Raw genomic sequence first — 25,565 nt, forward strand, 5'->3', positions numbered from 1 at the left:
TTTGGTTTTTACTTCAATTATGATTTTTACCTTTTTAATTAAAAGGAGAATTGTAATAGATGACAAAAATATATATATATATATATATATATATATATATATATATATATATATATATATATATATATATATATATATATTTACAAAATTTTAAATATATATAAAATATTAAAACTATTTACTTTCTTTTTTATATTTATAAATAGTTTCAAAATAACAATTTCTCTTTTGGATTTTCCTAATATATATTTGAATATCTTAAAGAAAACGGATGTGATTGTTGTTATTATTTTGTCACCAAATATCCACACACAGCTATATCAACACATCAATACATATATTTAAGTTATCCAATATATATATATATTTGTTAACAAAAGATTAGCTTGATTAAATTTGTACTAAAAAGAACCAAACTCAATTTCATATTAGAAACGTTACACCTTACAACATGGATAAAAACAAAATATGCAAAACGATAGAAAATCGATAAGAATTAAGATAGGTGGAAAAAGAATAGTATAATTTAGGCTTCATTCATCTTTATTCAATCTAAGATTGTAGAGAGAGAGAGAGAGAGAGAGAGAGTTTGGTGTATAAGTGGTTGGCTGGATTCCTCAATGGGTATAACACATGGGGCAGTCTCTTTTGTGTCCCAAAGACCAAACCCTACTTTCTCTATCTAACCCTAAAATTCCAATTGTTTTCAATTTCACTTTCCACCAAAGCAAAACACAAAAAGAGAAGTCTATGCCCTCCTCACAGCTGTCTTTTAATGGAAAACATCAACACTCTTTCTATTTAAGATTCTATATATGAAGAACTCACCTCTCCATTTTTCTTCAATATATATATTTTTCTTTATGTTCTTAACAAAAAAAAAAAAAACATCTTCACTTCTCTACTAAGTTTTTGCTTTCAAAAAATCTTACGTCTTTATTTAGTTTTGAAACAATCAATTACATAAAAAAACATAAAGTTTGTACCATTAATTTTATTTAAGTAAAAAGTTCAAATCTTCTGCTTCACACACCTAATGTCAACGAATAAAAGTTAAAATGAATGTGTGATATGACAATAGTAGAATCGTAGAGAAAATATGTTTTAGAGCTTTTTATTTAGTTGACATTAAGTTATTCGATGATTGGTTTTTGCTTTAATAAAATAAATTCTCTTAAGAAAGTTATTTTTATTGTAATCCATGGGTGTAGGAAGATGTTTCCAATCTTTTTTTTTTTTTTTTTTGTTGAAAAGCAATCGAGAAATAGTAAATACCAATTTACGTTTGATTTCAAATTTATCCCTAATTGATTCAACTCCATAAGTAGTTTTAAGTTAAAATCGGTTTTTTTTCTTGGAATCAACCATTAGAATTTATATAATTATTGACATATTTTATGAATACAATAGTTGAAATTCTAACCCAAATTCCTAAAACAAAAAAACAAGTTTTAAAAAAGCCTTTTAATTTTTAAAACTACTAGATTTTTATCACAAACAAATTTGAAGTGTTTTGCGTGTGTTCATATAGACTTGCTCTTTGTTTTTCAAAATACAAATTCAAAACTTAGACCAAAACAATCAGCTTTATTATCTAAGTCAAATCTATTCATGATAAATTTTATTGTCGATAAACTAAACAATACTCTAACGCTGATTAATTTGTACTAACAATATATAAAACCAAGATTAACTTTTATAAACTTTTTTTTACAATATATATTATATTTGCTTGTGACCCACGGATGTGGCATTCTACAATTGGTAGACGAGTCCATGAAAGTCTAATCCACGGTGGCTAATTAACTCAATTAAAATAAAATAATGTATTTAAAATATAAAAGTATAATAATTAATTATCATTTTGATTATTATTATTATTTCTATGGGTAATGATGCCCCAAATTAAAGTACTTTTTAATGAGTGGCGTTGGGTGATTGGTTAAAAAACTGAATTAACCTTCTGATTGTAATCCATTTCCCCCTTTTAACCCCCTCCCCTTTTTCCTCTTCTAATAGATTAGTGTTTCATTGCATTTTTCTTATAATTAAAATCATGCACTTAAATTCTCCTAAACTACTTTATATGTTGTACCTTCTCAATAATTGCCTTTATATATATATTCCTTCAATTGTATTTACCATTAAAAAAAAAGTTTAACTACTTTTACCACATCTACTACTTGTGTTATATACCTTCATTTTCAAAACTTTAAGATGATTTATTGATTCACGTGGCCTTGTTATCTTATCATCTCGTAGGCTATATATATATATGGTATAATGTTGCATCAGTTACTATGACTATGTTTTTCCTATTTTTATTTAATCATTAAAATGTTTATATTCAATGAAGATATGGTCCTCTCGCTTTAATTTAGTTGTGTCACGAACTACTCTTAACTAGAAATAAGTTATATTTATAGATACGTCATACCTTTATAACCCTGGAAAAACTAACATATATTTTAAATATTATTTGTCCATTTCCAAACATACTTTTCATTTCATGATTTTATTGTTTGCCATCAATATATCTCGTATACGAATTAAAGTTGTATTACTCTAAACTAAAATATTGTTGGTAAAGACAATGGAACCCTTCATGTCTTCACAAATTGTGTTGTACTTATTGTCCATGTTGAACATAAATTATGGTGGTTATACCATTAGAGATAAGTATTATGACTAATCTAGAAACTCATTGCATAATCATCAACAAACAATATAATATACATATGCAAATTGTACTTTTTAAAGTATGGTGAAGTATGTAATTAAATAAATATCTCAAACAAAATACTTAGAAACATAAATTGAGATTTTTTAGACTCGAATGAATTATAGAGATCAAACACTCGTTTGTAAAATAAGTAAATAATAATGATATAATAACAAATATAAGTAAAAAAAGTAAAAACCTAGACATAACCTTTTATGGTAGAGAAAAGTAATTATGGAACTATATTGCGGGAATGAAATAGTATTTTCCGATAAAAAAAAAGTCTATATCTTGATGCATTATTAATAAAAGTTTCTAATTTTGTTGTAAGAGATAGTTGGTCTTTTTGTCTTTGTCAGTCGATTTCTACAACATGTCACGTATAGATCTCTCTTGTTTTCTATTAATACAAAACTTTGTTTTCAACTCCCAATTGTTAGATAAAATAAGTAAAAGATAAAAGGTGGAAAAAAAAGGAAAGGAGTATGTGGGAAAGTAGAAAGGAATTAAAAAGAATGAATAGCATTATATTGAATTGGAAGTAACTGAATGTTGAAGAAAAGTGAAAATAAAAGGTGAGGGGAAGGGAAATTCACATGGAGGGTTTTGTATAAATTATTATAATGTAGGGTGTGGACAAGAGGTTTGGTTTGGTTTGGTTTTTATGCTTCCTTTGAGGTCACGTCCTGATCACTAAAAAGCAAGCAAAGTTGAGACCCCCATTTCATTTCCATTTTCAAACCTCAACTCTTTTACCCTTCCCTACACGTGTGTTGCCCATAATCATTTTCTCAATTCCCTCCATTACCATTTGCCACCTATATATCCATCCCTATTACCCCCCCTTTTATTTTCCAACTACAATTAGTTTCCCTTTTCTAAAATGAAATAAACAAGTAAATAAAAGAGAAAAAGGGAAGGGTCAAAATGAGAATATAAAAAAGAAGCAAGATTGATACAGTAATGATTCAGGTTAGAAATAGGGGGAGCCCATAACTTTAGATAAAAAGGAACAACTTTTGAATGTAAATTGTTAATTAATATATGAATAAGAGAAAAAGTAACTACGTTCTTTTGTTTCCAAATGAATTGTTTGTACGTTTCGTTCATTTCATCCACCGACACCGGTTGGTACCACGTGGCATTTCTTCAGTTTAATTATATTAAATCATTGCATTATTTTATTTTATTTCTTTTAACATAACATAAAATAAAATAAAATTGATGGGGGAAAAAAGATAAAAACAATTTATTAAATTCCACAACCAGTTTCACTTCTTTCTAAACCAAACAGTTTTAGTTTTATTTTTCCTTTTGGAAATAACAATAAAGAAGGGAGGTGGGGGTGTGTTCATAATTGATATCGTAATAATCTGACACCCATCTCTGTCATATTTGGTGGACTCCGTGACTTCCCCCCCCTCCTCTTTCGCTCAATTTTATTTTTTCACAAAACGCTTCTCTACACCTACGTTAATTTCCGCGCTACCATTCTTACTACGCTAACACCTTTTTTACTCCTAAATAATAATGACATAAAGTTACTCAGCTTTTAACCTTCATTTTAGACAACTTCACCAGATGCCACACTCCATCTAAAATAATATGACGTTCATGAGAACATTTGTCGTTAAGTCAGTGTGTCTAAACTACTCCCATTTGAGAAGAAATTTGAGTGAATATAGAATCATACCAGGAACAAATTACATGATTTTAGGTAAATACTATTTTTTAAAATTCTTGATTAACTATAATTTAACACCGTTTCTATTTACTAAAAACAATGTTTGTTTTTATTTATTTATTATTATTTACCATAATTTACTATTTTATTTTTAAATTAAAACAGTTTAAACCTTCCAAATACACGTTATTTTAATTCAAATTACTTCAATCATAAACTATATTATAACTTAATTATAATTAATAATTCATGACTATAACATTTATTTATTTATTTATTGATTTCACACTTTTGAATTTGAGGAAAAGAGAGGTGAAGTAAAATAACTCAAAATGGTAATAGAAATGATGCAATAATATAAAGATATTTATAATTAACGAGAGAGATTCTCATAATTAGGAAACAAATTTTAAAGTCGAAGAAATAAATATATTGTAAAGTGAAGAAAATACGATCGTCAACATATGTATATTATATTGTATATCAACTATGCAACCAAATATGAATACAGTATCTATAGTTTATTTATATCTATCGATTAGGTTAAAAAAAAAGGTCTAAATTTACGTGCACAAAATTAAAATATGTTGCCACTTTTGCAAACTATTTTTTTGTGGTGTGACGCATGTGCACATATGACAACATATATATGATTTTCCTATTTAATATCATTTTCTTTAAAAATTTTCCTTTTCTTTATTTTCATTTCTATTTTAATGCAAAATATCCCATCTCTCCCCTCAAAATCTTTAATGCAAAATATTGACACATCAATTTCTTAAACCATACATTTATAAATAGAAAATGTTATACAAATACCATATCAAACCATCTTGTACAGTTGAAGCATCCTTTCATTTAATTCATTTCTATAATTGTTACATGTTTACATTAAATATATATATACATGACAATGAATTAAATACATGAAATCATCCGTCAAATTTTTTACCTCAAAGTTAATAGTACAAAATATCGTTTCTATACTCATTTAACTTGTTGTGCATGTCAAAATTTAATAATAGATACATTAATTAAATTTATAATACACACAAGTCAAATAACAAATTCTAAGATTATTCTTTCATTTTTTATATCAAATATTAAAATGTTAGAAAATGTAGTAACCACACCATCTAAAGAAAAATTTAATTATAGAATCAAAATAGAATATATTTTGAATTTTTAAACTAAAATGAAATCTGATGGTATAGGAAAATTGGATGCCCAATACTAAAAAACGTCTTGAGTGATGGAATTGTTGGTGGGGATAATAATGGGTGATTAGGAAAGTTAATATAACTTAGGTGGAAGGAGTTATTTCTTAGGAGACCAAACATATGTACACTCAATTCTCAATTTACTCAATAAAGTGCCCCAGATAATCATTCAATACGTGACTACGTCATTCCCACAAATTTTCAAGTGATAAATTAATCACAATTTGTTAAGGTAAGCCTAACTTAATAACAATGTTTAACACGGCTAGAGGCGAGAGTTTGAATATATATATTCCTCATTCTCATCATTCTAGTACAAAAAAAAATGATTTGAAAATTTATCAAATCTTTATAATTATGGTTATCAATAAATAATCTTATATCCAATATTTGAGGTTAATAGTAGACTCGTGAGATATGAAAAGTTGTGAAGTTCTAGAGCCCGCAACATATATAAGAAGTTAATAAGATATGAATTGATGTTTTTTAATAGCACGACTCATAGATTCTTTGAACAAAAAATTTATCGTTGCTAGATGCAATGATCCATAATAGACCTATAATCAAAATATATTGCTACATTAAATAACTTGAAAAGTGTGTGGTTCAAATTAGCATAAATCTTATTAATTAATACGATTTTTTTATCCAAAAACTTCATATTTCAATCCCACTTTAAAAGATAAAATTTTAGATGAATGGGTGGCATGATGCATTTAAGTCTTTTTTGTTTCCTTATTTTATTTTTAATAAAGTTATGCTTAATTTATGAAGTAAAATCATTATACTAATGGTGTAAAAAATGTGATTTATGTATTCCAATAATTGCATGGGTAAGAACCAAACATGAAAATCGATATCAAAGAACAGCAAAACGAGATGCTTGGAAACAAAATTTAAACGTTTGAATATATATATTATTCATATACACAATCGAAGTTTTAAATATAATTGTGAAAAATAAAAAGAAAAAAACATAAATTTTCATCACACCCAAACAAAACATGAGCAAAATCCATTGATTCGTGAAATATATTTGATTGCTTGTTTTCCTTTTTCTGCCGTTTCAATATGAACCAAAAAGTGGATTTTAATAATCAAATACATAAGATTTTTGAAGGTGATAAAAATAGATTTACCAATTTTTAAATTATGGTCTCATGTTTATATTTACTCCATCCCAATTAACTAGTTAGAATTACTAATACTCCATTCAAACAAGTTTTTTACTTAAAGAAAACCATATTTTATTTGGTTAATGAAAAAAAAAAACGAGTACGGACAAAAATCAACCATATAAAGAAAAACACTCACATACAACTCAAAAGAAAAGGATCCATGGAGTGTAGGATCTCCACAAGAGAAATCTCAAGTCACTTATAACGACAAATAACAACGTTAGACCAAACAATCAAACTAATTGCTTGGGAATTACTCAATGTAGCCTCGTGAATGCACTTATTACACTCTTGCCAAACACGAAGGAATAAAAGCACACCAATCAACTCGTGAGAATTTAAGCCTTAATAAACTATTTTGCTTTAAAGTATCAAATCTAATCGAGCTTTGTATCCCAACGTGAGATTTTATAAGAGCACCTTCCCCACAAAAATATTTCCCCTAACATAGAGCCTTACTAAAAGGGTATCACTAAAGACTATCTCGTACATAGAACACAATTATTTGGTATATTCCAGTAGCATCTACAAATACAATCTCAGGTTTAGTAATCGATTACAAACAATAAGTCCAAAAATAAATGGATGTTTAAGAATTTATAACTTCAAATCAAATAAGATTAGCTCAAGATACCATCAAATGTGTATGATGTAAGAATGACGGAAAATACAACACACAAGTAAACCCTAAAAGAAATTGGGTTACCTTTCCTAATATATATATATAATACAATTAACAAAAAGAATGTTTTTTTTTTTTTCAATTATCATTTATCATTATTATTTTCTATAATTTTAACAAAACAAAAAGAAAAAAAAAAGATATATGGAGATAAAGAAAGTAATAAAGAAGGAAAAGTGAAAAAAAGAAAGGGGGGGGGGGGAGGGTGATGAGAAGATGGAAGGAAGAGGTAAAAGGAAACTTGGAAGGTAAGAAGATGAAGTGAAGCGTATAGTCAAAAGCTATTATTTAATAGTCAACTCCGTCTTCTTCGTAACGCTCCCCTCTAACCTAAACCCTAATTACTTTCTCTAATCCAAACAACAAATTTGTTCATTTGATTTTAGATTTACAACATTTACACCCAAACCCCCAAAAAAGGTTAAAAACGCGTTTGCCAGCAAACCCCCCCATTTCCACTGTTCTAAGATGCGAGAGATAGAGATCAAAGCGAAAGGACATAATCTTCGCCGCGTGAGCAGATCCTACTTCCTTACTTCATCCTTTTTCTCTCTCTATCTAATCTTCCCTTCTTAATTCTTAATCCAATTTCATTTGGGTTTTTCTTTTTTTCTGAAATTCTTCTCTCTCAGATTCTCTCTCTGTTTCCTCTTCACTCACTCAACGCAACTGTGGAATCTGGAATGTTCAATCCCATCTTTCGCACTGGACTCAACCCACTACCACAAATAAAGTAACTATCACCAAACCCGAACCAAACCACCAATTGCTTCTCTTCCTTTGATTCCCTTTGTTTAATTAAAACAAAACAAACACACTGTTTTTTGTTGTGGGTTTTTCGTTTTTCGTTTTAATTTTCTTTCCCCTTCTCTCTTCTTCCCTTTCGCCACCAACTCCGGTGGTGGGCACTGCCCAGCGCCACCACCACACTTCTGGGCCCACCTTTCTTTTCACTCACACATACGAACCCCTTTATCCCTTTCTCTCTCTGTCTGTCCATCTCTTATTATCTCCTTCTCTTCTACGCCTTCTCATTTCCACACAAGGATACAATCTCCTCCTCCTCTCTCTCTCTCTCTCTCTCTCTCTCTCTCTCTCTCTCTCTCTCTCTCTCTTTCTCTTCCTTTTTCTTGTTTATCCCTCTAGCACTGGCGTTGATTATGACCGGGGCTAGCTAGTTTTTGCTAAGGGGACTCACTTTACCGTATGCGGGAATCCTTCAAGATATGCGTTTCTAGTCGATTTTTCAATGGTGGCTACTGAAGATTGAAGTTTTTGGAAGGCAAAGATGAAAACTTTGTTAGGGTGATTTGTGAGGGGAGGACTCATTTACTTTGAGATCGGCGTCTAATTGGGATTCTCCTCTTTCTTCAATCTGGGTTTTGTTTCAGTTCAGGAGTTGAAAAATTGCAGTGCTTTTGTAAACGATGGACACCGCTGGTAGACTCATTGCTGGGTCTCATAATAGAAATGAGTTTGTTCTGATCAATGCAGACGAGACTGCTCGGGTAAGATTAAGACTCCTTGACATAAAGCATTGGCTCATTTGAGGAATTTTCCGACCTTTCTGAGTTTGTTTTTCGTTTTAACTTGGGGTTTCTTCGAAATGGACAATTTGGGGCTTCGATTCTTCATTCTTGCAAGGAATTTCTTCTGTAGGTCTTTGCTTCAACCGACGAAAAGATACTGTTTTCTATCATCCCTTTTCTTTTCCTCCCATTATCACTCCACTCATAGGAAAGCTAAAGATAAAGAAAGTAAAATACCTAGTCTTTCACGGAGTTCTGTGCATGTCGGGTTGCTTCTGTTGTTTTGGTTTGGGGAGGAGTTGATTGAATCGAAGAAATTTAGTGTCTGTTCTTATATAACATCTTGCATTTTGATACTTCAAATTTTCTTCAGATGCTTTCTGGAAATCTATGCGCTTTCTGCTTTGTGTTGTAAGTTTTCATTATTTAACATGTTTGTAGAGTCTTTTAAATCTACCCTGAATAGGGCTAGAACAAATTATCGCCCTTCAGCTCTATTTTTACTGTACTATGTTTGTTATGTTGATTCTGTTTAAGAACAGAAGCAATTTGATTTTAAGATGATCAGTGCTGGACTCATTTTAGCCACCACTCGAGTTTAGGTACTTACTTTACTGTTTCCATTTTTATTTGGTGTTTCCAGATCAAGTCTGTGAAAGAATTGAGTGGGCAAACATGTCAGATTTGTGGAGATGAAGTAGAGTTAACTGCCGAGGGAGAGCTCTTTGTTGCCTGTAATGAATGTGCTTTTCCAGTTTGTAGACCTTGCTATGAGTACGAGAGAAGAGAGGGAAATCAAGCTTGTCCGCAGTGTAAAACCAGATACAAGCGCATTAAAGGTAGGGTTTTTAGTATTGTCAGTCTATTATTGTGGCTTTTTTGGTTGCAATATTAATCTGTGGTGGAAATTGCAGGCAGTCCTAGGGTTGAAGGTGACGAGGATGAAGATGATATTGATGATTTGGACAATGAGTTCGATTATGGAAACCTCGATGATTTTGGCCCTCGCCATGCTGCTGAAGGATCATATGGATCGCACCTTAACTCTGGCCGTGGTTCCCACCCTAATGCATCTCATATCCCTGGACAGTCAGAGCATGAACCTTCTCCTCTTGGTTCTGAGATTCCCCTCCTGACATATGGTGAGGAGGTAAGTGGAGTTCAACACCTTCTTGTTCTCTTGGTTATGAAATTGTTGATATTCAAACCAAACCCGTGTAATGGTTCTTTTTCATGTGCCAGGATTATGAAATTTCTGCCGATCAACATGCCCTTGTACCCCATTTTATGGGTAATGGAAATCGAGTCCATCCAATGCCTTCTCCTGATCGATCAAGTCCTTGTAAGTCATTGAGGCAGTGAGATGCTTATTTCTAATATGCATGGTTATATACATTATGGTTGACATCTTGATTGCCATTCCGTAGCACAATGTAGACCAATGGTTCCCCACAAAGATTTTGCATTATATGGTTATGGGAGTGTGGCATGGAAGGACAGAATGGAAGATTGGAAGAAGAAGCAAAATGATAAACTTCAAGTAGTGAAACACCCAGGGGTTGATGATGGGAATGATATCGACGATCCTGATTTGCCCATGTAAGCCACTGTTCAAAGTGTTTTGTTTGTGTTGTAGGCTCATTTACGTACATTTTTTTTCTGTCTAAAATTGAACTTTTGTGGTCTGTTGTTAAACTCTACATTTTAGAATTCACGTGTAGTTTCATGTGAAAAGATTGGCATGCAATTCAACTTATTTCACAGCTTCTTTCTCTCTTCCTGTATCTATATTTCATCTTTTCTTCTTTAAGCTATGTAATAACTAACCATTTATTTGTGTACCATTCTACAGGATGGATGAAGCTAGGCAGCCTCTATCAAGGAAATTGCCCATCTCTTCAAGCAGGATAAATCCGTACAGATTAATCATCTTGCTTCGTCTTGTTATTCTCGGCCTGTTTTTCCATTACAGAATTCTTCATCCAGTTGAAGATGCCTATGGCCTGTGGCTGACTTCAGTAATATGTGAAATATGGTTTGCTGTATCGTGGATTCTTGATCAGTTCCCAAAATGGTATCCAATTGAAAGAGAAACTTATCTTGATCGGCTTTCACTAAGGTAATGTGGACACAAATCTTCTTACTGCTCATTTGGTAATTTGTAAAATTTTCCATCTACTTTGGGCAGCTGTCCCTGATAATTTGGTTTTCACATTTTTAGGTATGAAAAAGAAGGGAAACCTTCTGAATTAGCCAGTGTGGATATATTTGTTAGTACTGTCGATCCAACGAAAGAACCTCCTTTGATCACTGCAAATACAGTACTTTCCATCCTTGCAGTCGACTATCCAGTTGATAAAGTTGCATGCTATGTCTCAGATGATGGTGCAGCCATGTTAACATTTGAAGCACTCTCTGAGACATCTGAATTTGCAAGGAAATGGGTTCCTTTCTGTAAAAAATTCAATATTGAGCCTCGTGCCCCAGAGTTTTATTTCTCTCAGAAGATTGATTATTTGAAGAACAAGGTCCACCCAGCATTTGTCAGGGAAAGGCGAGCAATGAAGGTTTGTAACAGTTGCTGCTTTTTTCTCTTTCCGTTGATGTGATTTAGATAACCTCATTTACAATTGTGGTTGAAGTTAGGATGCTGATCTTCTATTCTTATGGTTTGCTGCACCAATATTGGTGACTTTATGTTTGTGTACTTTGCTTTCAACAGAGAGAATATGAAGAGTTTAAGGTTAGGGTGAATGCTTTGGTCTCCATGGCTCAAAAGGTTCCTGAGGATGGCTGGACAATGCAAGATGGTACTCCGTGGCCTGGGAACAATGTTCGAGACCACCCTGGCATGATTCAGGTAATATTCATGTCTTGAAATTTGTCAACATTTTGTGAATAAGAATGGCTTGGTGTTTTTGAGGCTCTGAAGCCTATGAACGAAGTCTTAGTCTGGTTGTAATTGTGTGAAACAAGCCAAATCATGTAATGTTTGTACAAGCTAAAGGTACTTCGCATTTGTGCCTTCACAGGTTTTCCTTGGCCAAAATGGAGTTTGTGATGTTGAAGGAAATGAGCTACCACGTTTGGTTTATGTTTCTCGTGAAAAGCGGCCAGGGTTCGAACATCACAAAAAGGCTGGTGCCATGAATTCACTGGTATGTATTAAGCTAGAGTCTTCATCCCCTGATTCCTAGATGATCAGCAATTGAGCAGTGCTCTTATGTGCATCTTCTGTACACTTTTGATTACATTTGCTGCCTTTAAACTTTTTTCTTATTTCATCTTTTTCTTTGAAGGTTCGGGTCTCGGCAGTTCTCTCAAATGCTCCTTATCTTCTCAATGTTGACTGTGATCACTACATTAACAATAGCAAGGCACTTAGAGAAGCTATGTGTTTCATGATGGATCCTACATCTGGAAAGAAAGTTTGTTATGTGCAGTTTCCTCAAAGGTTTGATGGGATCGATCGACATGATAGATATTCAAACCGGAACGTAGTATTCTTTGATGTATGTATATGCTTCATTGGTTGGACAGTGTACATGTAATTTTTTGTACTAATGCCTAGTTGAAAGCCTAATGTAAAAAAATTTAATGCAGATTAACATGAAAGGATTAGATGGACTACAAGGACCAATATATGTTGGTACAGGATGTGTTTTCCGTAGGGTTGCCCTCTATGGATATGATGCTCCTTCCAAGAAAAAACCCCCAAGCAAAACATGCAACTGTTTGCCAAAATGGTGCTGTCTGTGTTGTGGGTCTAGGAGCAAGAAAGGAAAGGCCAATAATTCAAAAAAGAAGAAGACAAAGCACAGAGAAGCATCAAAGCAGATCCATGCACTTGAGAATATCGAGGAGGGAATCGAAGGTAACAAATTAATTTAGTTTTGGAATGTTGTGTTGTATAATACTTTTGTGATTTAAGTAGATTAGGAGAAATCCAACATGACTTGCCATATATTTACTGCAGACCTAAGTATAGAGAAATTAAATGCGTCTGAAATAAAATTGGCAAAAAAGTTCGGGCAATCTCCAGTGTTTGTTGCCTCAACCCTGTTGGAAAATGGTGGAGTTCCCCATGATGTGAGTGCTGCATCTCTCCTAAGAGAAGCCATTCAAGTCATCAGTTGTGGTTATGAAGATAAAACAGAATGGGGGAAAGAGGTTAGTAATAACTGAAAATTTGAACTTTTTCTAAAGCAATATTAGTCCGATTTTGCTTCTTTGAGATTTCGTCTTTAAAATATTTCAATTTGATTGATTTCAGGTTGGCTGGATTTATGGTTCTGTGACTGAAGATATCTTGACTGGATTTAAAATGCACTGTCACGGCTGGCGGTCTGTGTATTGTATTCCCAAGAGACCCGCATTTAAAGGATCGGCTCCAATCAATCTCTCAGATCGTCTACACCAAGTTTTACGGTGGGCTCTAGGATCTGTTGAGATATTCTTGAGCAGACACTGTCCTATCTGGTATGGCTATGGAGGTGGGTTGAAATGTCTGGAACGATTTTCATACATAAACTCAGTGGTCTACCCGTGGACCTCAATCCCATTGCTTGTTTACTGTAGTCTGCCAGCTATCTGTCTTCTCACTGGAAAATTTATTGTTCCCGAGGTAAATCTCTTTCTCCTTTACTTTGGTTTGTTTGATTATTCTTGAACAAAAAATTCTCACATGCAACGAAATGGAACTGTATGATTAAATGTAAATTATTTCATGTATTTCCTACTATGTGTTGAAAGAAAGGATCCTTATAATTACTTCTGTTTTGGTTGCTTTTCTCACTAAATACCATTACGAAGAACCTCGTGAATATATTTGTTCTAATTACCAACATTTTTATGAACATTTGCAGATTAGCAATTATGCTAGTCTTATTTTCATGGCACTCTTCATTTCAATTGCTGCGACCGGTATTCTTGAGATGCAGTGGGGTGGTGTCGGGATTGACGACTGGTGGAGAAACGAACAATTCTGGGTTATTGGAGGTGTTTCGTCACATCTTTTTGCTCTCTTCCAAGGTCTACTCAAGGTTTTAGCTGGTGTTAGTACCAACTTCACAGTTACATCCAAAGCAGCTGATGATGGTGAATTCTCAGAGCTCTATATCTTCAAGTGGACATCATTGTTAATACCTCCCACAACCTTATTGATCATAAACATTGTTGGTGTGATCGTCGGGATCTCAGATGCCATCAATAATGGGTATGACTCCTGGGGTCCTCTTTTCGGAAGGCTATTTTTCGCTCTTTGGGTGATTATCCACCTCTACCCTTTCTTGAAGGGTTTGTTAGGGAAACAGGACCGGTTACCAACGATCATTGTTGTTTGGTCAATTCTTTTAGCCTCAATCTTAACATTACTCTGGGTAAGAATCAACCCATTTGTATCCAAAGACGGTCCTGTTTTAGAAGTTTGCGGGTTGAATTGCGACTAAGAAACAAGTTGGTTGGGACGAGACAGGATGATTATGGTTTTTGCAGGAAATTTGACTAATTTTTGTTGGAAGAAAGTTAATGCAGTATGTTGTAGATAGAGAGAGGGTTGGGTTGGTTGGTTGAAGGGTGAGTAATTGTTATTTGTTCTATAGATTTCTTTGATTCTTTTATTAAAATTACTCTGGCCTCTGGGTGCTTAATTAGCCTTTTACTAAATTGCTCCTTATTTTTGTCCCATGAAAAACACATCAACTTAATATAATTTATTCCCTTATCAAAACTCTTGGGGGATATGTAAAATTTGTCTCATACTCTCTCATTTTTGTTCCCTCTTGTTTCCTTCATAAATCTTTGTTAACGGCATTCTTCATCTTTCCCTCTTCTCAACAATGAATTAAATTAAATTCCACTCTATTGACCTTCCATTTGAATTTCAACTTTCAAATTTATTAGTCCTCAACCAAATGTTCCTTGTGTTTTTCAACATCTGTTACGAAGATGACTGATGCTCATATCCGTCTTGATATACATGGAAGTTTTACATGACAGTTTTTGATCGGTGTGAAAATGAACATACTTTCCAAAGTAAAGTTAAAATTATTAGCATTAGGACACTACAAATTATTCTTCTAAGGTGACATTCCAGTCTCAAAGGACTGACAATTCCATCAAATGACAAAAAAAGCAGATGAAGACAATCTTTGGCCAATTCAAACTATTACAAATACTTTGCTTTGAATTGAAGGTCAATTTTCTCTAACTCATATTGGTTTTTCTTCACTGTCATCTATAACCAACAAATGTTAAAATAAAAGCACAAAATAGGGATACTGTGCTTAAAAAACTTTGATTTATCATTGAAAATTATTCTTAACGTGTTATTCAACAAGCCAAATCTACGTTCTCATTACTAATATTACATAATCAATAATAAGGTTGTAGTTGTTTTCTTGAATTAACACTAAAAATCAAATTTAAATGGTGTTTGATCAACTGATTTTAGTTACATACGTCTCTTTTTTTTTTTTTCTTGAAAGAAAACAATTAGCTTAACTATTTATTTAATTTGATGAAAATGACTAAATTGGAAACTTCCTAAAATTCATGAAAAATAAACAAAATTGATATAGAAAGAGACAAAATGAAGCATGGTCCATATAGATAGACTTTTAAGCATCAATTTGAATAACCACAAAGTGAAAAAAAATAACAATATAAGAAATTGAAATAGTAATTTCCATCAAAGGAATATTTTAAAAACAAATTATAAAAAGCAAGTCACCATTTTCTTGTAGCAAAAGCAATTAGTCTTTTACACGCTTCATTATCATCTCTCAAACCCTAACCCCCAAGAAGAAAATGTCAAAAGTCATTCTTTTATATTCTTCCAAATTAATCCTTAACACCAAAGACATCATACACACCCGTTTGACAATTTCCCATTATTTTTATGTCGACCATGTCGTCCATGAATTCACATATTTCTCTTCATCAGTGGACACAGCTAACACACTGTTTTTTATTTCTTTAATTATCGATTTTATAACATGTTGGTGGAGTATGATCCTACCATGTGATTCCATGCTAACACGTATAATTTTCATTATGGGTCCCGAGATGCCTTTCTTTTCTTGAAAGACCATTTTATAATAGTGATTTAAGTCATAAATTTTTCCGTAATTATAGTCTCCATTTTAAGACATTATTTTTTTTTCCACATGTTTTGAGTTTAGTTTATTTAGTTTTCAGATTTTAAACATTTTTTTTAATATACAAGTTCTTAGTTTAATTTACAAATATTACTTTCTTTCTTTTTTCTGAAATTCAAGTTTTGAAGTCTTCCATTTTTTTTACCTTTAGTCAGATTATTTAATTTAACAGAGTTAAATTAATCTCACTAATTTTATCATTATCAAAATTAATTAAAAATTGTCACATTGTAATTTTCTAATATTTTACTTTTTATATCTTGGTTCAACCATAAATGAAAGTATATACTTAAATCAATAATAGAGTGTCATTTTTATTTTTCAATCTAAAAATGATTTAAGAGAAGTTCAAAGTTTATATATATATTTGCTTTGGTACTATAATAATGTTTTGAGTTGAAAAGATATGGTGCATGTTATGATCCATGGTTGATATATAACTAATCAATATTTTGAATTGAATTTACATACCATAGGGTGAAAGTCTATATTTATTCTTAACGAAAATCTTATCAAATTAATTAAGATCTTAGTAAATATATAGTTATTAATACTCCACAATTTAAGATAAATAAATAAATAGATTGTTAATTCTTATTTTTAGAAAAGGTAAAGTCAAAGTCAGATTTAGTTATTGTAGAAACGTAATTCACTTGTAATAATATTATAAAAATGTAACTGTAGCTTTTAAATACAAATAATACTATTTGTTCAAATAATAATTTAAAAAATGGGAACACTATAATTATATTATTAAGAAAAAAGAATAAAAAAAACAACAAAAATATTAGATACGTTAGATCTTGGAATGACATAGGTCAACAAAGTCAATAATGCATTTTTAAAATCCAAACTTTTTAATAATTTGATCATGTATAACTAATATTTGATCCCTATCATCCATAACTTAGCTTAATTTTTATATATTAAAGACGTATAATAAAATGAAAAAGTAACTTCTTTTTGTTGTTTTTTTTATACTTCTACATTTTTTTCAAATCGTTATTTGGTCACGATTGGATAGCAAATATAAAAATACTATTTTAAAAAAAAATTGTTATTTAGTTGGGCAAATATAAATGACCAAATCTAAACTATTGTTTTTCAAATAAAATTGGTTGTTTCCGGAACAAAATTAAATTAAATTGATTGTTTTTTAAATAAAATCTTAAAAAATAGTAATTGATTTATCAATCCAAATTACCAAAAACTTAGGAAAAGAATATTTTAGATTTAGATTTGATATTTAGCTCCAAATTTAAATTTTTGTGAATAGAGGGTTTTTAGAATTTATTATTAGGAGATTTTGAAGAGCATTTATAAAATTATGGACAACTTTGACTGATCTTTAATGGAACCCTCTAATTGATGTGGAGAAGTATTTTAATTTGGAGGCCCACGAACAAATTGTTTATAATAAAATGGGATGTAGCAAATGACTTGTAACAACTTTTGGTGTGTGTATAAAAGATATAATTTCCACTATTTTCCATCTATCTTCTTGGCACCAACCTCGCAATTTCTTTCTTTCCCTAACCATTCTCTCTCTCTTAAAAGCTTCTGCCAAATTCAACAATTACGCGCTATTTCGCAAAACCAACACAAACCCATTACAATTCACACACAATATATTCAACAACCAAAATTAAAAAGATATCACTACACACTTCATTCTCTCTCTCTTGTTTCTCTCTCTACCTAGAGCTTGCTTTTGTTTCAATGGAAGAAGAATCCTCGAGTTCGCCTAATTCGGAGGAGGTATTGGGTGCGGCGCAGCAGTTGATGCAGTTAAGCAACGACGACAATAGTAGCAATGTCGACGTAGTCGTTGCGGAGGCGAAGAAGAACAAGAAGAAGGATTTTGGTGGGGATGGGGGTGGGGGTGGTGGCTGTCGAGAGGAAGAGGTTGATCAAAAGAGATGTCAAATAGAATCGTCGGTTTGGTTGAAAATTGAAGAGATTTTTGGGAAAGATAATGAAGGAGATCATTGTTGTCATCATCATTCTTCTATTATTAATTCTCGTCCTAAGAAGAGACGATTTCGATCCATTCAAAGTATTTATATGAAGACTAAACCTATCACTAATGGTAGATTCTCTACTAAGACAATGGTCGGGAATTGAACGCGGTGGCAGTGGCCGTGCATGGCGACGACGGTGGTAGGACGTTATCGACTAATTTGGAGTACTTTTTTTAGCATAATTCTATGGTTAAAGTATATACATAATCTCGTATGTTTCGAATTTTACAGCTAATTGAATGAATTATGATCAAGTTGACAGTTTAATTTTGCATATATGATATGAAGTTTGGAGATTCAATGATAGGAATTGTACATTTAGCCTTCCTGCTACTTTCTATGTAAAAGCCATTGGAAGTAGAAAAGTGATGCAAATTATTGAATAATAATGATGGATCTTTATGAAGTTTTTATCTTCATTAATTGCATTTCCCTTCGATTCCATTTTAGTTAATTAGGATCAGTTGAACATGAAATTGAAAATCGTGGATGATGATACAGTGAAACCAATCTTTTTACTCATTTTAACAATTTACTTTCTTTTAATTCAATGATTTATTATTGCAATTGGGATATGGTCATTTACTAAACCCTTCTTTGGGTTTTTTCCAGTTTATGAAATTCAAAGTTATCTTAATGGTTTTGGAAAAGAGATTTGAATTATTCTGTTTAATTTCAAGGGGATTTTAGATTGAATTTCAAAATATATTAACTAAATTATTATCAGAATATTATCTATTTTTAGTGGTTACATTGTTGAGTTTTTATATTCACGTGATTAATATTTTATGTATGAAAAATGTATGTACCATAAATATAAAAAAACATTCAAAAACATTAATGGTAAAAAACAAAAACTTAACTTAATTAACTAGCATTCTTTCCAGCTTTTAAGATCAAGAAGTTTATACCTAAAAAAATGAAATTTTTGTTTGTGAACAATATAACGTTAAATAAACAATTTTTTTCCTTAGAACAAGTAACAATTTGTTTTTGTGTTGGATCTTTCTCTATTTTTTCTTTGCTAATTAGTTGAAATTTTGATAAGCTTCATATACAACTCGGCCACCTTCTACAATACACAGCAGGTAATTTTAGACGATCCTGCTGCTAGAGTGCTAGTCGTTTTTCATTTATGTTTAAATTATAAAGTTTAGTCCTATTTTACTTCCTATGTAGACATCATGTGAATAATAAGATGCACCCTTTCTTTGTAACTTTGTATTATACTTACCCATGCTCGAAGGCTGTCATTCAAAAATCTAGCATCAAGACACATTTCTTCATCTGTACTCGATTAAAGATTTAAACTGCCTACCATATGCTTGAAAATGTTGATTAAGCTAAGTTCGTTTTAACCACGGACAACAAAGTTAATACATCATAGATTACATTAGCATTAGGGTTAAAAATCAACGATAAATATTGAATATTTAAATCACTTTTGATGTTTTTAAAATCACTGTGATACATGCTTTTTAATCATTTATCATGATTTGAAAACTATTGTGCTTTAGACATGTACCGTTAAATAAAAAATTAATTTTGAACGATTAAATGATCTTAATGTAAGAGTGTAATTTAAAAAATACAAAAATATATTTTATATAGATATCAATACTTCACCGTTTCATCGCACTTGTGTGTATGTTTGAAAAGTGGTAGTAGATCCAACATGTAAAAATAGTTAAATTGAGTCGACAATAATATCATTGTAGGATTACTCAAGCATAATTGAGAAAATAAAATTATTAATTATCATTTTATAAGTATATGATTAAATAAATAGGTTGTTTAAAAAATAAAATTTCAAAACTTATTAATTGTTGATTATATAAGAAGACCGTTGTGAGGTAATGATTCATTTCCAGAAGTTTCTACAAATCTTCTGAAAGTGGAATTGTATTAATTTAAATTGGTGTATTATTTTGAACAGGAAAAAAACTATGTAATATATTTAATTATACCGATGATAACTTGTTTATTCAAAAACTATACTATACAATACTATTCATTTCAAACAATATTAATATCAAATTTTGTTATACAAATGTTTAAAGAAATCAATTTCTTTAAATCAATATTCACTCAATCTCTTCATATCTACTTTTTAGACATGTTTGAAATTTTAAATTTGGTTAAAATTATAACTTTTTATTGTAAGAAAGTCGAAGAAAATTGACCTTTCTTCACAACATTTTTTTCGTACGTTTACTTTTTTCATGATTATCCTATTTTTTGTCGTTAGTTTGAAAAAGAAAAATACTATTCTAGTTTAAAAAAAGAAAAAAAAAAGATTTATTGAACAATGATAACATTGGAGAAAAGCGTCACTCACACTAATAAATGTATATAATTCATCAATTAATGTGTCGAAAATTCAAATATTTTAAAATGATAAAAAAAATTATGACTATTTTGGAACAATATTATGATTTTATTAGAAAAAGAGTCGCGTGAAAGCTTGTTAATAAGCAGTAATTGTTGACCATATGGTTTTGTTTAATAGGATAAAAGATCAATGATAAAATGAAGCATGGTGTGCATGTGTTTCATAAATAACTTCACTATTGAGTTAATAGTGCAAAGTTATGGCTTTAAATGCTTTTTGTAGACTTAAGAGAGAAACATTTTCATTCTTCATCAAACAGCAACGTCCATGATTTACACATTGTCCACATTTTCTTTTATTTAGCTTTTTTGTTCTCTTCTTTTTGGATAAATTTTTAATGAGTTAGGTAAAAGGTAATATCACCCTATTATATCATCATCCATTAATTAATTTCATAATAAGATTTGACCTCCTCTTCCTTGTATTTCTATAGATTTGGCATCTTAAAGATTTGAAATCATATAATATAAATGTGTGTATATATATAAAAGAAAATGAAAGTATTCCAAAAAAGAATGAAGAAAAAAGATAGATAAGATTAGAGCATGCAAATTCACTTAAGAATGAAAGAATGTACTGCTGCTGCTGCTGCTACACTACCACTCTCTCCTATTGAATAGAGAATATGAAAAAATAATAATAATAATAATTTACAGCCATTTGCCTCGGATGTACTTGAGAAGTTAATTTGGAACTATGAAAATCTTCCTATCTCGACAAAACTACAGAAACTATTAACTCCTACCTCCATGGCAGCAATTTACGAACTTGAAAAGAAAACAAACAAAAAAAAGTAGAAGACAGAACTATAAAATATCGATATCGAGGCCATTGGCAAAATGCAACCAGCAACCACGTTGATCACGTTTGCCTCTCAAGCAGCAGCTGCTTGCACTGGACCATCGGATCGATAATAACCACCACGACCACGTGCCCGCCCCCTGCCACGACCACGCCCTGCAAAACCTTCAGATAATATATAGTCAACAGAATGTGCACTTCAACAGCCAACAGATCCAATCCTAACAACGGAAATAAACGAATAGCGTGTGCAGGTTTGAGGTTTGAAACAACGGCATTAAGCTTTTGAATTACAGCATTGACATGAAAATCAAGTAACACTTCATTTTAATCTCTTTTTTTTTTATGAAAAACAATTTCATTGACAAATGAAAGAGTATAACATAAACAGCAGAAAAAGATGGACCATAGAGCAACCCTATCAAAAGATAAAAAATTTGCATATGAAAGTATATGGGGAGGGGGGCGAAAAAAACGAGAACCGCGGTTAGAAAGCCAAAACTTGATCATCTACAACTTTTACCCCCCTCTCTTCCCCTACCTACCCTTCTGATTTTCTTTCCTAAAAGTGTCTACTTTTGCAATTTAAGCCTCTTTTTTCTATCTCACAAGCACCCTTACTTTTGGGGTTTAAATGTATCATAAATTCCATAACTTACCCCGACCCGGTACTGGTGGTGCCATAGGTTCACCATAATCATAATATCCCCCTGATTGGCGACCATAACCACGTCCCCTTCCACGAAATGCACGACCTCTTCCACGTCCTCGACCTCGAGGTCCAAAACCTCGCCCCCCATCCCAACCATCTCCCTGATACTCAGATGGACCGTTGTAGTTCCCTAGACAAAAGAAAAAAAATGGCACGGATTGTAAAATTTCAATTGAACATCATGAGAAGATAAATGGGTAATTACAATAGGTAGCAATTTTAGGGTTAATAATCAAGTGAAACAACATTTTAAAAAATTTACAAAAATATCAAAATCTCAATATAGACCAATTTTGCTATATGTGCACTTTTAAAAAAAAATGTAGCTATATATACTAATACTTTGGATCTAATTGCTATATTTGCAATTGTTCCAAAATAAATCTCTCATTAACCGAAAAATGCATCAGGTACATTTAAAAGAAGTGCTTTACTTGCAAGCATTTGTCTTCTTATTTTCTGTACTATAATGTAATTTTTATTTAAAATGAAACTCATCAACGTCATTCTTTTGGATTAATTATGTACTACTAAAATGCAAGTACCAAATTTACTATATCATACACAGGAAAAGTGATACCAGCATACAGTTACACTAAATAAATCCAAACCAAAAAATATGCATACACATCAGATATAACGCAATCTAAGAGAATAAAAAGAAGAATATTACCTCTACCCCTGCCTCTTCCTCTACCACGTCCCCTACCTCGTATTCTAGGTGATCCATCTAAATCAAAGTAAATTGGTGCAAATTAATTAAAATCAGTTCATCACTAAACCCAAATGAATTAAGATACAAAAAATATCATTTTATATAATTTACCTCCTTCATCTTCAAATTCATTCCATGGTTTCACTTGGTCAACGGGAAGAGGTGATTGGTATCTTCATAAAAGTAAAAACAAATGAGAATGATGGTTAAGAACTAAATCTATTTAAATATTCAAGAGCCTGGAACGTTATAATAATAATTATAATCCAAAACATGTAATAGTTACTTCACAGCTCAGACCGCTGATTAATAAAAAACTGCACATGAGTCCTCATTATATTAAAAGGTCTCAAGTATATGTGATTCTAAACGTGCTATGATTATTGATGACCATTTAATGTTAATCACAGCACGTTCAAATAAAACCACATGAACCAAAGTTTACTAAATTTAATCGTAATATTCAACAAAAGGACACAATCCTTAGACTTGAATCCATTTTTAAATATAGAGGTAGAGTTTACAAATTAGCCAAACCACATAAGTGCAATTATTCCCAAAATCAATATATTAAAATTAGAAAATATACATTCTGAAAGGGAATATGACAAATGTTTACCCTGTAGAAGATGTATCTAGCTCCTTCTTGGACAAGGTTATTGACACCATTGAAACATGTCTTGTAGTCTCGAGACTGCCAACAGTAAGGAAAATGAGCTTTCCCTTACTACAAAACTAACAACGGTAAATTTTCAAAAGCATATGAAAGGGTAGGAATTCATACGGAAGAAGGCCTTCTTCAAGTGGCTCCCACATGTCAGTTATATCCGTGGATCCAATTGCTGTGTTCTGATGGAGACCAACAATCCTTCTCTGAACAGAGAAAAGGTAGATAGTACAGAGGATATCACAAGAACACCAAGAAAAAACAAGCACAGGAAAGAGAATAACCCCACCTTAATTAACTCAGCTATCATAACAGTCTTATTAATAGCTCTGCCCATTCCCTTGACAACAATCTCGTTTGACCCTTTCTCCTGTGAAAGACACCAGCAATCACAATCACAATCAAAATAAATTTCAAAAGATTGTTGCAGAACAAAACATACAAGAAAAGCTCTTGATGCAACAAACAAACAGCAAACGAGAGAGAAAGCTATAGCGTGTGGCAACTACTTTATTTTAGGGTGGAGAAAAGTATCAAGTTTAATACGGATAGGGATAAACAACTATGAGAGTTTGTAGGTGAAAGAGGAACATGCATTAGGAGGAAACAACTGTTAGAAATTACCAAAAATGAGAACAAAAATAAAAAATGAAAATGTGCAGCAACCTATATCTGTTAACGATATCAAAAGCAAGTTTTCCCAGATCTCTACAAGGCAAAAGGTGCACTAAAAAATAAAATAACAGAATGAAACAGAAGTTAGACATTTCAGTACTGTATCTAAAGAATTGGCCTCAAATCAGGCATTTCAAGTATTAAAAGCAATAGCACTACAAAATTAGGAAGTACACATTGGAGGTTATACCATCTTCACTCAAATAATTAACAATTACCCATAATTCTTCTACATCAGCAACATAAAAACACACACACACACACACAAAGCCCCCGAAGAAATGAACCTGAAGAAGAGTGGTGGCATAAGTAATGTAATTTCTCATCCTTCCTTGAGTAGTAATGCGAATCTCATTCTCGTTTATAGGAGTATTCTCTGACTTGGGCTTTTCCACTCTCTGGTACCTATCCATCTGATGAGACCAGAAAGAACAAAACACAAATTAGCTAAAATCCCACATCAGAAAGATTAAGAAAGAAATGAATCAAATCTCAAAAATATGAACAGCCCAGTTGATTATTACCGTAAGTGGGTGAGGTCAGTAGTAGAAGAAGAAAGAAAGAAGTGAATGTCAGGAGAAGCTTGGAAAGAGGTAGAAGAATCTACAGCACTCCGTCTGTGTGTGTGTGTGTTGATGATTGGGTATTGGGTGGTTTATTGAAAAATGAAGCGCCTTTCCGAAGGCCCCGGTGGGTAAAGAGAAAGAAGGAAGAATATATAGAAAGAGAAGGAGAAGGAGAAGAAAAGGGGTGGCCGAGTATGAACCAGTGAGAGTAGGGCTTTGAGGTCCCGGTCTTATCGCCGCCGTGACCGCACGTAATCCTCTTGGATCACTGCCACCTACCTCCGCCATCTTCACTATCTCACTCTCTTTCTTCGGCCCAATTTACATCCACCTCTTCGGCCCATTTGGCCCATTTGAATATAGGTAAACTTGGAATGTCTACAATCCTAAAGCTGTGTGGATAATGCTTCCATCTCCATCAAAATAATTTTTCAAATACTATCTAAAGGCTAAATATATTGAAATTTTGATTTTTTATTATTATCCTTACTTTAAGGATAATGATTCTTATTCATAGTTCAAATATTAGATTGAATCCTACACTATGATATTTAAAAAATGTTGGAACTTATGAAATCATCTTTTTTTTTTTTTAAGAGTTAAGAATATATTATACGAATTATAAAATTTTCAAAAGCACTTTCAAATTCAATTAAGGATCACTAGTGTGGAACTACTAGAAAGCTTGCATATCAATAAGTGAAGCTAAAGAGAAATCAAATACTAACAAATCCAAATAATAAATAAGAAAAGTTATCCCTAATGGACTATGTTGTGTTATCATTTATCAAAAAAAAAAACTCTTTAAAATTTTTATTTTTCTTTTATCTAGATAAAGCACAGT

General features: G+C 31.8%; 3 protein-coding genes across 4 annotated transcripts; 2 read left to right on the forward strand and 1 right to left on the reverse strand.

Annotated features, from left to right (window-relative positions):
- Positions 1 to 7,944: 7,944 nt before the first annotated feature.
- Positions 7,945 to 14,772, forward strand: LOC101211094 (cellulose synthase A catalytic subunit 2 [UDP-forming]). The gene is made up of 14 exons (XM_004141931.3): positions 7,945 to 8,994; positions 9,659 to 9,854; positions 9,930 to 10,165; positions 10,258 to 10,357; positions 10,443 to 10,614; positions 10,868 to 11,134; positions 11,237 to 11,582; positions 11,738 to 11,875; positions 12,048 to 12,173; positions 12,315 to 12,527; positions 12,619 to 12,889; positions 12,992 to 13,185; positions 13,289 to 13,639; positions 13,881 to 14,772. Exons 1-14 carry the CDS (start codon positions 8,914 to 8,916, stop codon positions 14,460 to 14,462), a joined length of 3,273 nt encoding a protein of 1,090 aa, XP_004141979.1. The 5' UTR covers positions 7,945 to 8,913; the 3' UTR covers positions 14,463 to 14,772.
- Positions 14,773 to 17,688: 2,916 nt separating this feature from the next.
- Positions 17,689 to 18,612, forward strand: LOC116404425. The gene has a single exon (XM_031886795.1). It carries the CDS (start codon positions 17,892 to 17,894, stop codon positions 18,294 to 18,296), a length of 405 nt encoding a protein of 134 aa, XP_031742655.1. The 5' UTR covers positions 17,689 to 17,891; the 3' UTR covers positions 18,297 to 18,612.
- Positions 18,613 to 21,101: 2,489 nt separating this feature from the next.
- LOC101210844 (ribonuclease P protein subunit p25-like protein) lies at positions 21,102 to 24,991 on the reverse strand. Of its 2 annotated transcripts, none has more exons than XM_031888210.1 (9): positions 24,680 to 24,991; positions 24,443 to 24,568; positions 23,770 to 23,850; positions 23,598 to 23,686; positions 23,433 to 23,507; positions 22,925 to 22,986; positions 22,772 to 22,828; positions 22,046 to 22,228; positions 21,102 to 21,542 (listed from the first exon to the last, which is right to left on the reverse strand). In XM_031888210.1, exons 2-9 carry the CDS (start codon positions 24,566 to 24,568, stop codon positions 21,460 to 21,462), a joined length of 756 nt encoding a protein of 251 aa, XP_031744070.1. In that variant the 5' UTR covers positions 24,680 to 24,991; the 3' UTR covers positions 21,102 to 21,459. The 2 variants fall into 2 exon arrangements, with proteins under 2 accessions (XP_031744070.1, XP_004141978.1); XM_004141930.3 differs by having other exon boundaries at positions 21,102 to 21,551; positions 24,680 to 24,990.
- Positions 24,992 to 25,565: the final 574 nt, after the last annotated feature.

This window comes from Cucumis sativus, chromosome 6 (assembly GCF_000004075.3).
Source record: "Cucumis sativus cultivar 9930 chromosome 6, Cucumber_9930_V3, whole genome shotgun sequence".
Taxonomy (NCBI): Eukaryota; Viridiplantae; Streptophyta; class Magnoliopsida; order Cucurbitales; family Cucurbitaceae; genus Cucumis; species Cucumis sativus.

What these genes read in the sequence shown, in the direction of transcription:
- LOC116404425 (XM_031886795.1), top strand. Translation starts at nt 17,892, where the DNA reads ATGGAAGAAGAATCCTCGAGTTCGCCTAATTCGGAGGAGGTATTGGGT.
- LOC101211094 (XM_004141931.3), top strand. Translation starts at nt 8,914, where the DNA reads ATGGACACCGCTGGTAGACTCATTGCTGGGTCTCATAATAGAAATGAG. An exon ending in CAGATACAAGCGCATTAAAG is followed by an intron (nt 9,855 to 9,929) that starts GTAGGGTTTTTA and finishes TGGAAATTGCAG; the next exon opens with GCAGTCCTAGGGTTGAAGGT. An exon ending in GAAAATTTATTGTTCCCGAG is followed by an intron (nt 13,640 to 13,880) that starts GTAAATCTCTTT and finishes GAACATTTGCAG; the next exon opens with ATTAGCAATTATGCTAGTCT.
- LOC101210844 (XM_004141930.3), bottom strand. Translation starts at nt 24,568, where the DNA reads ATGGATAGGTACCAGAGAGTGGAAAAGCCCAAGTCAGAGAATACTCCT. An exon ending in CTAGATACATCTTCTACAGG is followed by an intron (nt 22,987 to 23,432) that starts GTAAACATTTGT and finishes ACTTTTATGAAG; the next exon opens with ATACCAATCACCTCTTCCCG. An exon ending in AGGAAGAGGCAGGGGTAGAG is followed by an intron (nt 22,229 to 22,771) that starts GTAATATTCTTC and finishes TCTTTTGTCTAG; the next exon opens with GGAACTACAACGGTCCATCT.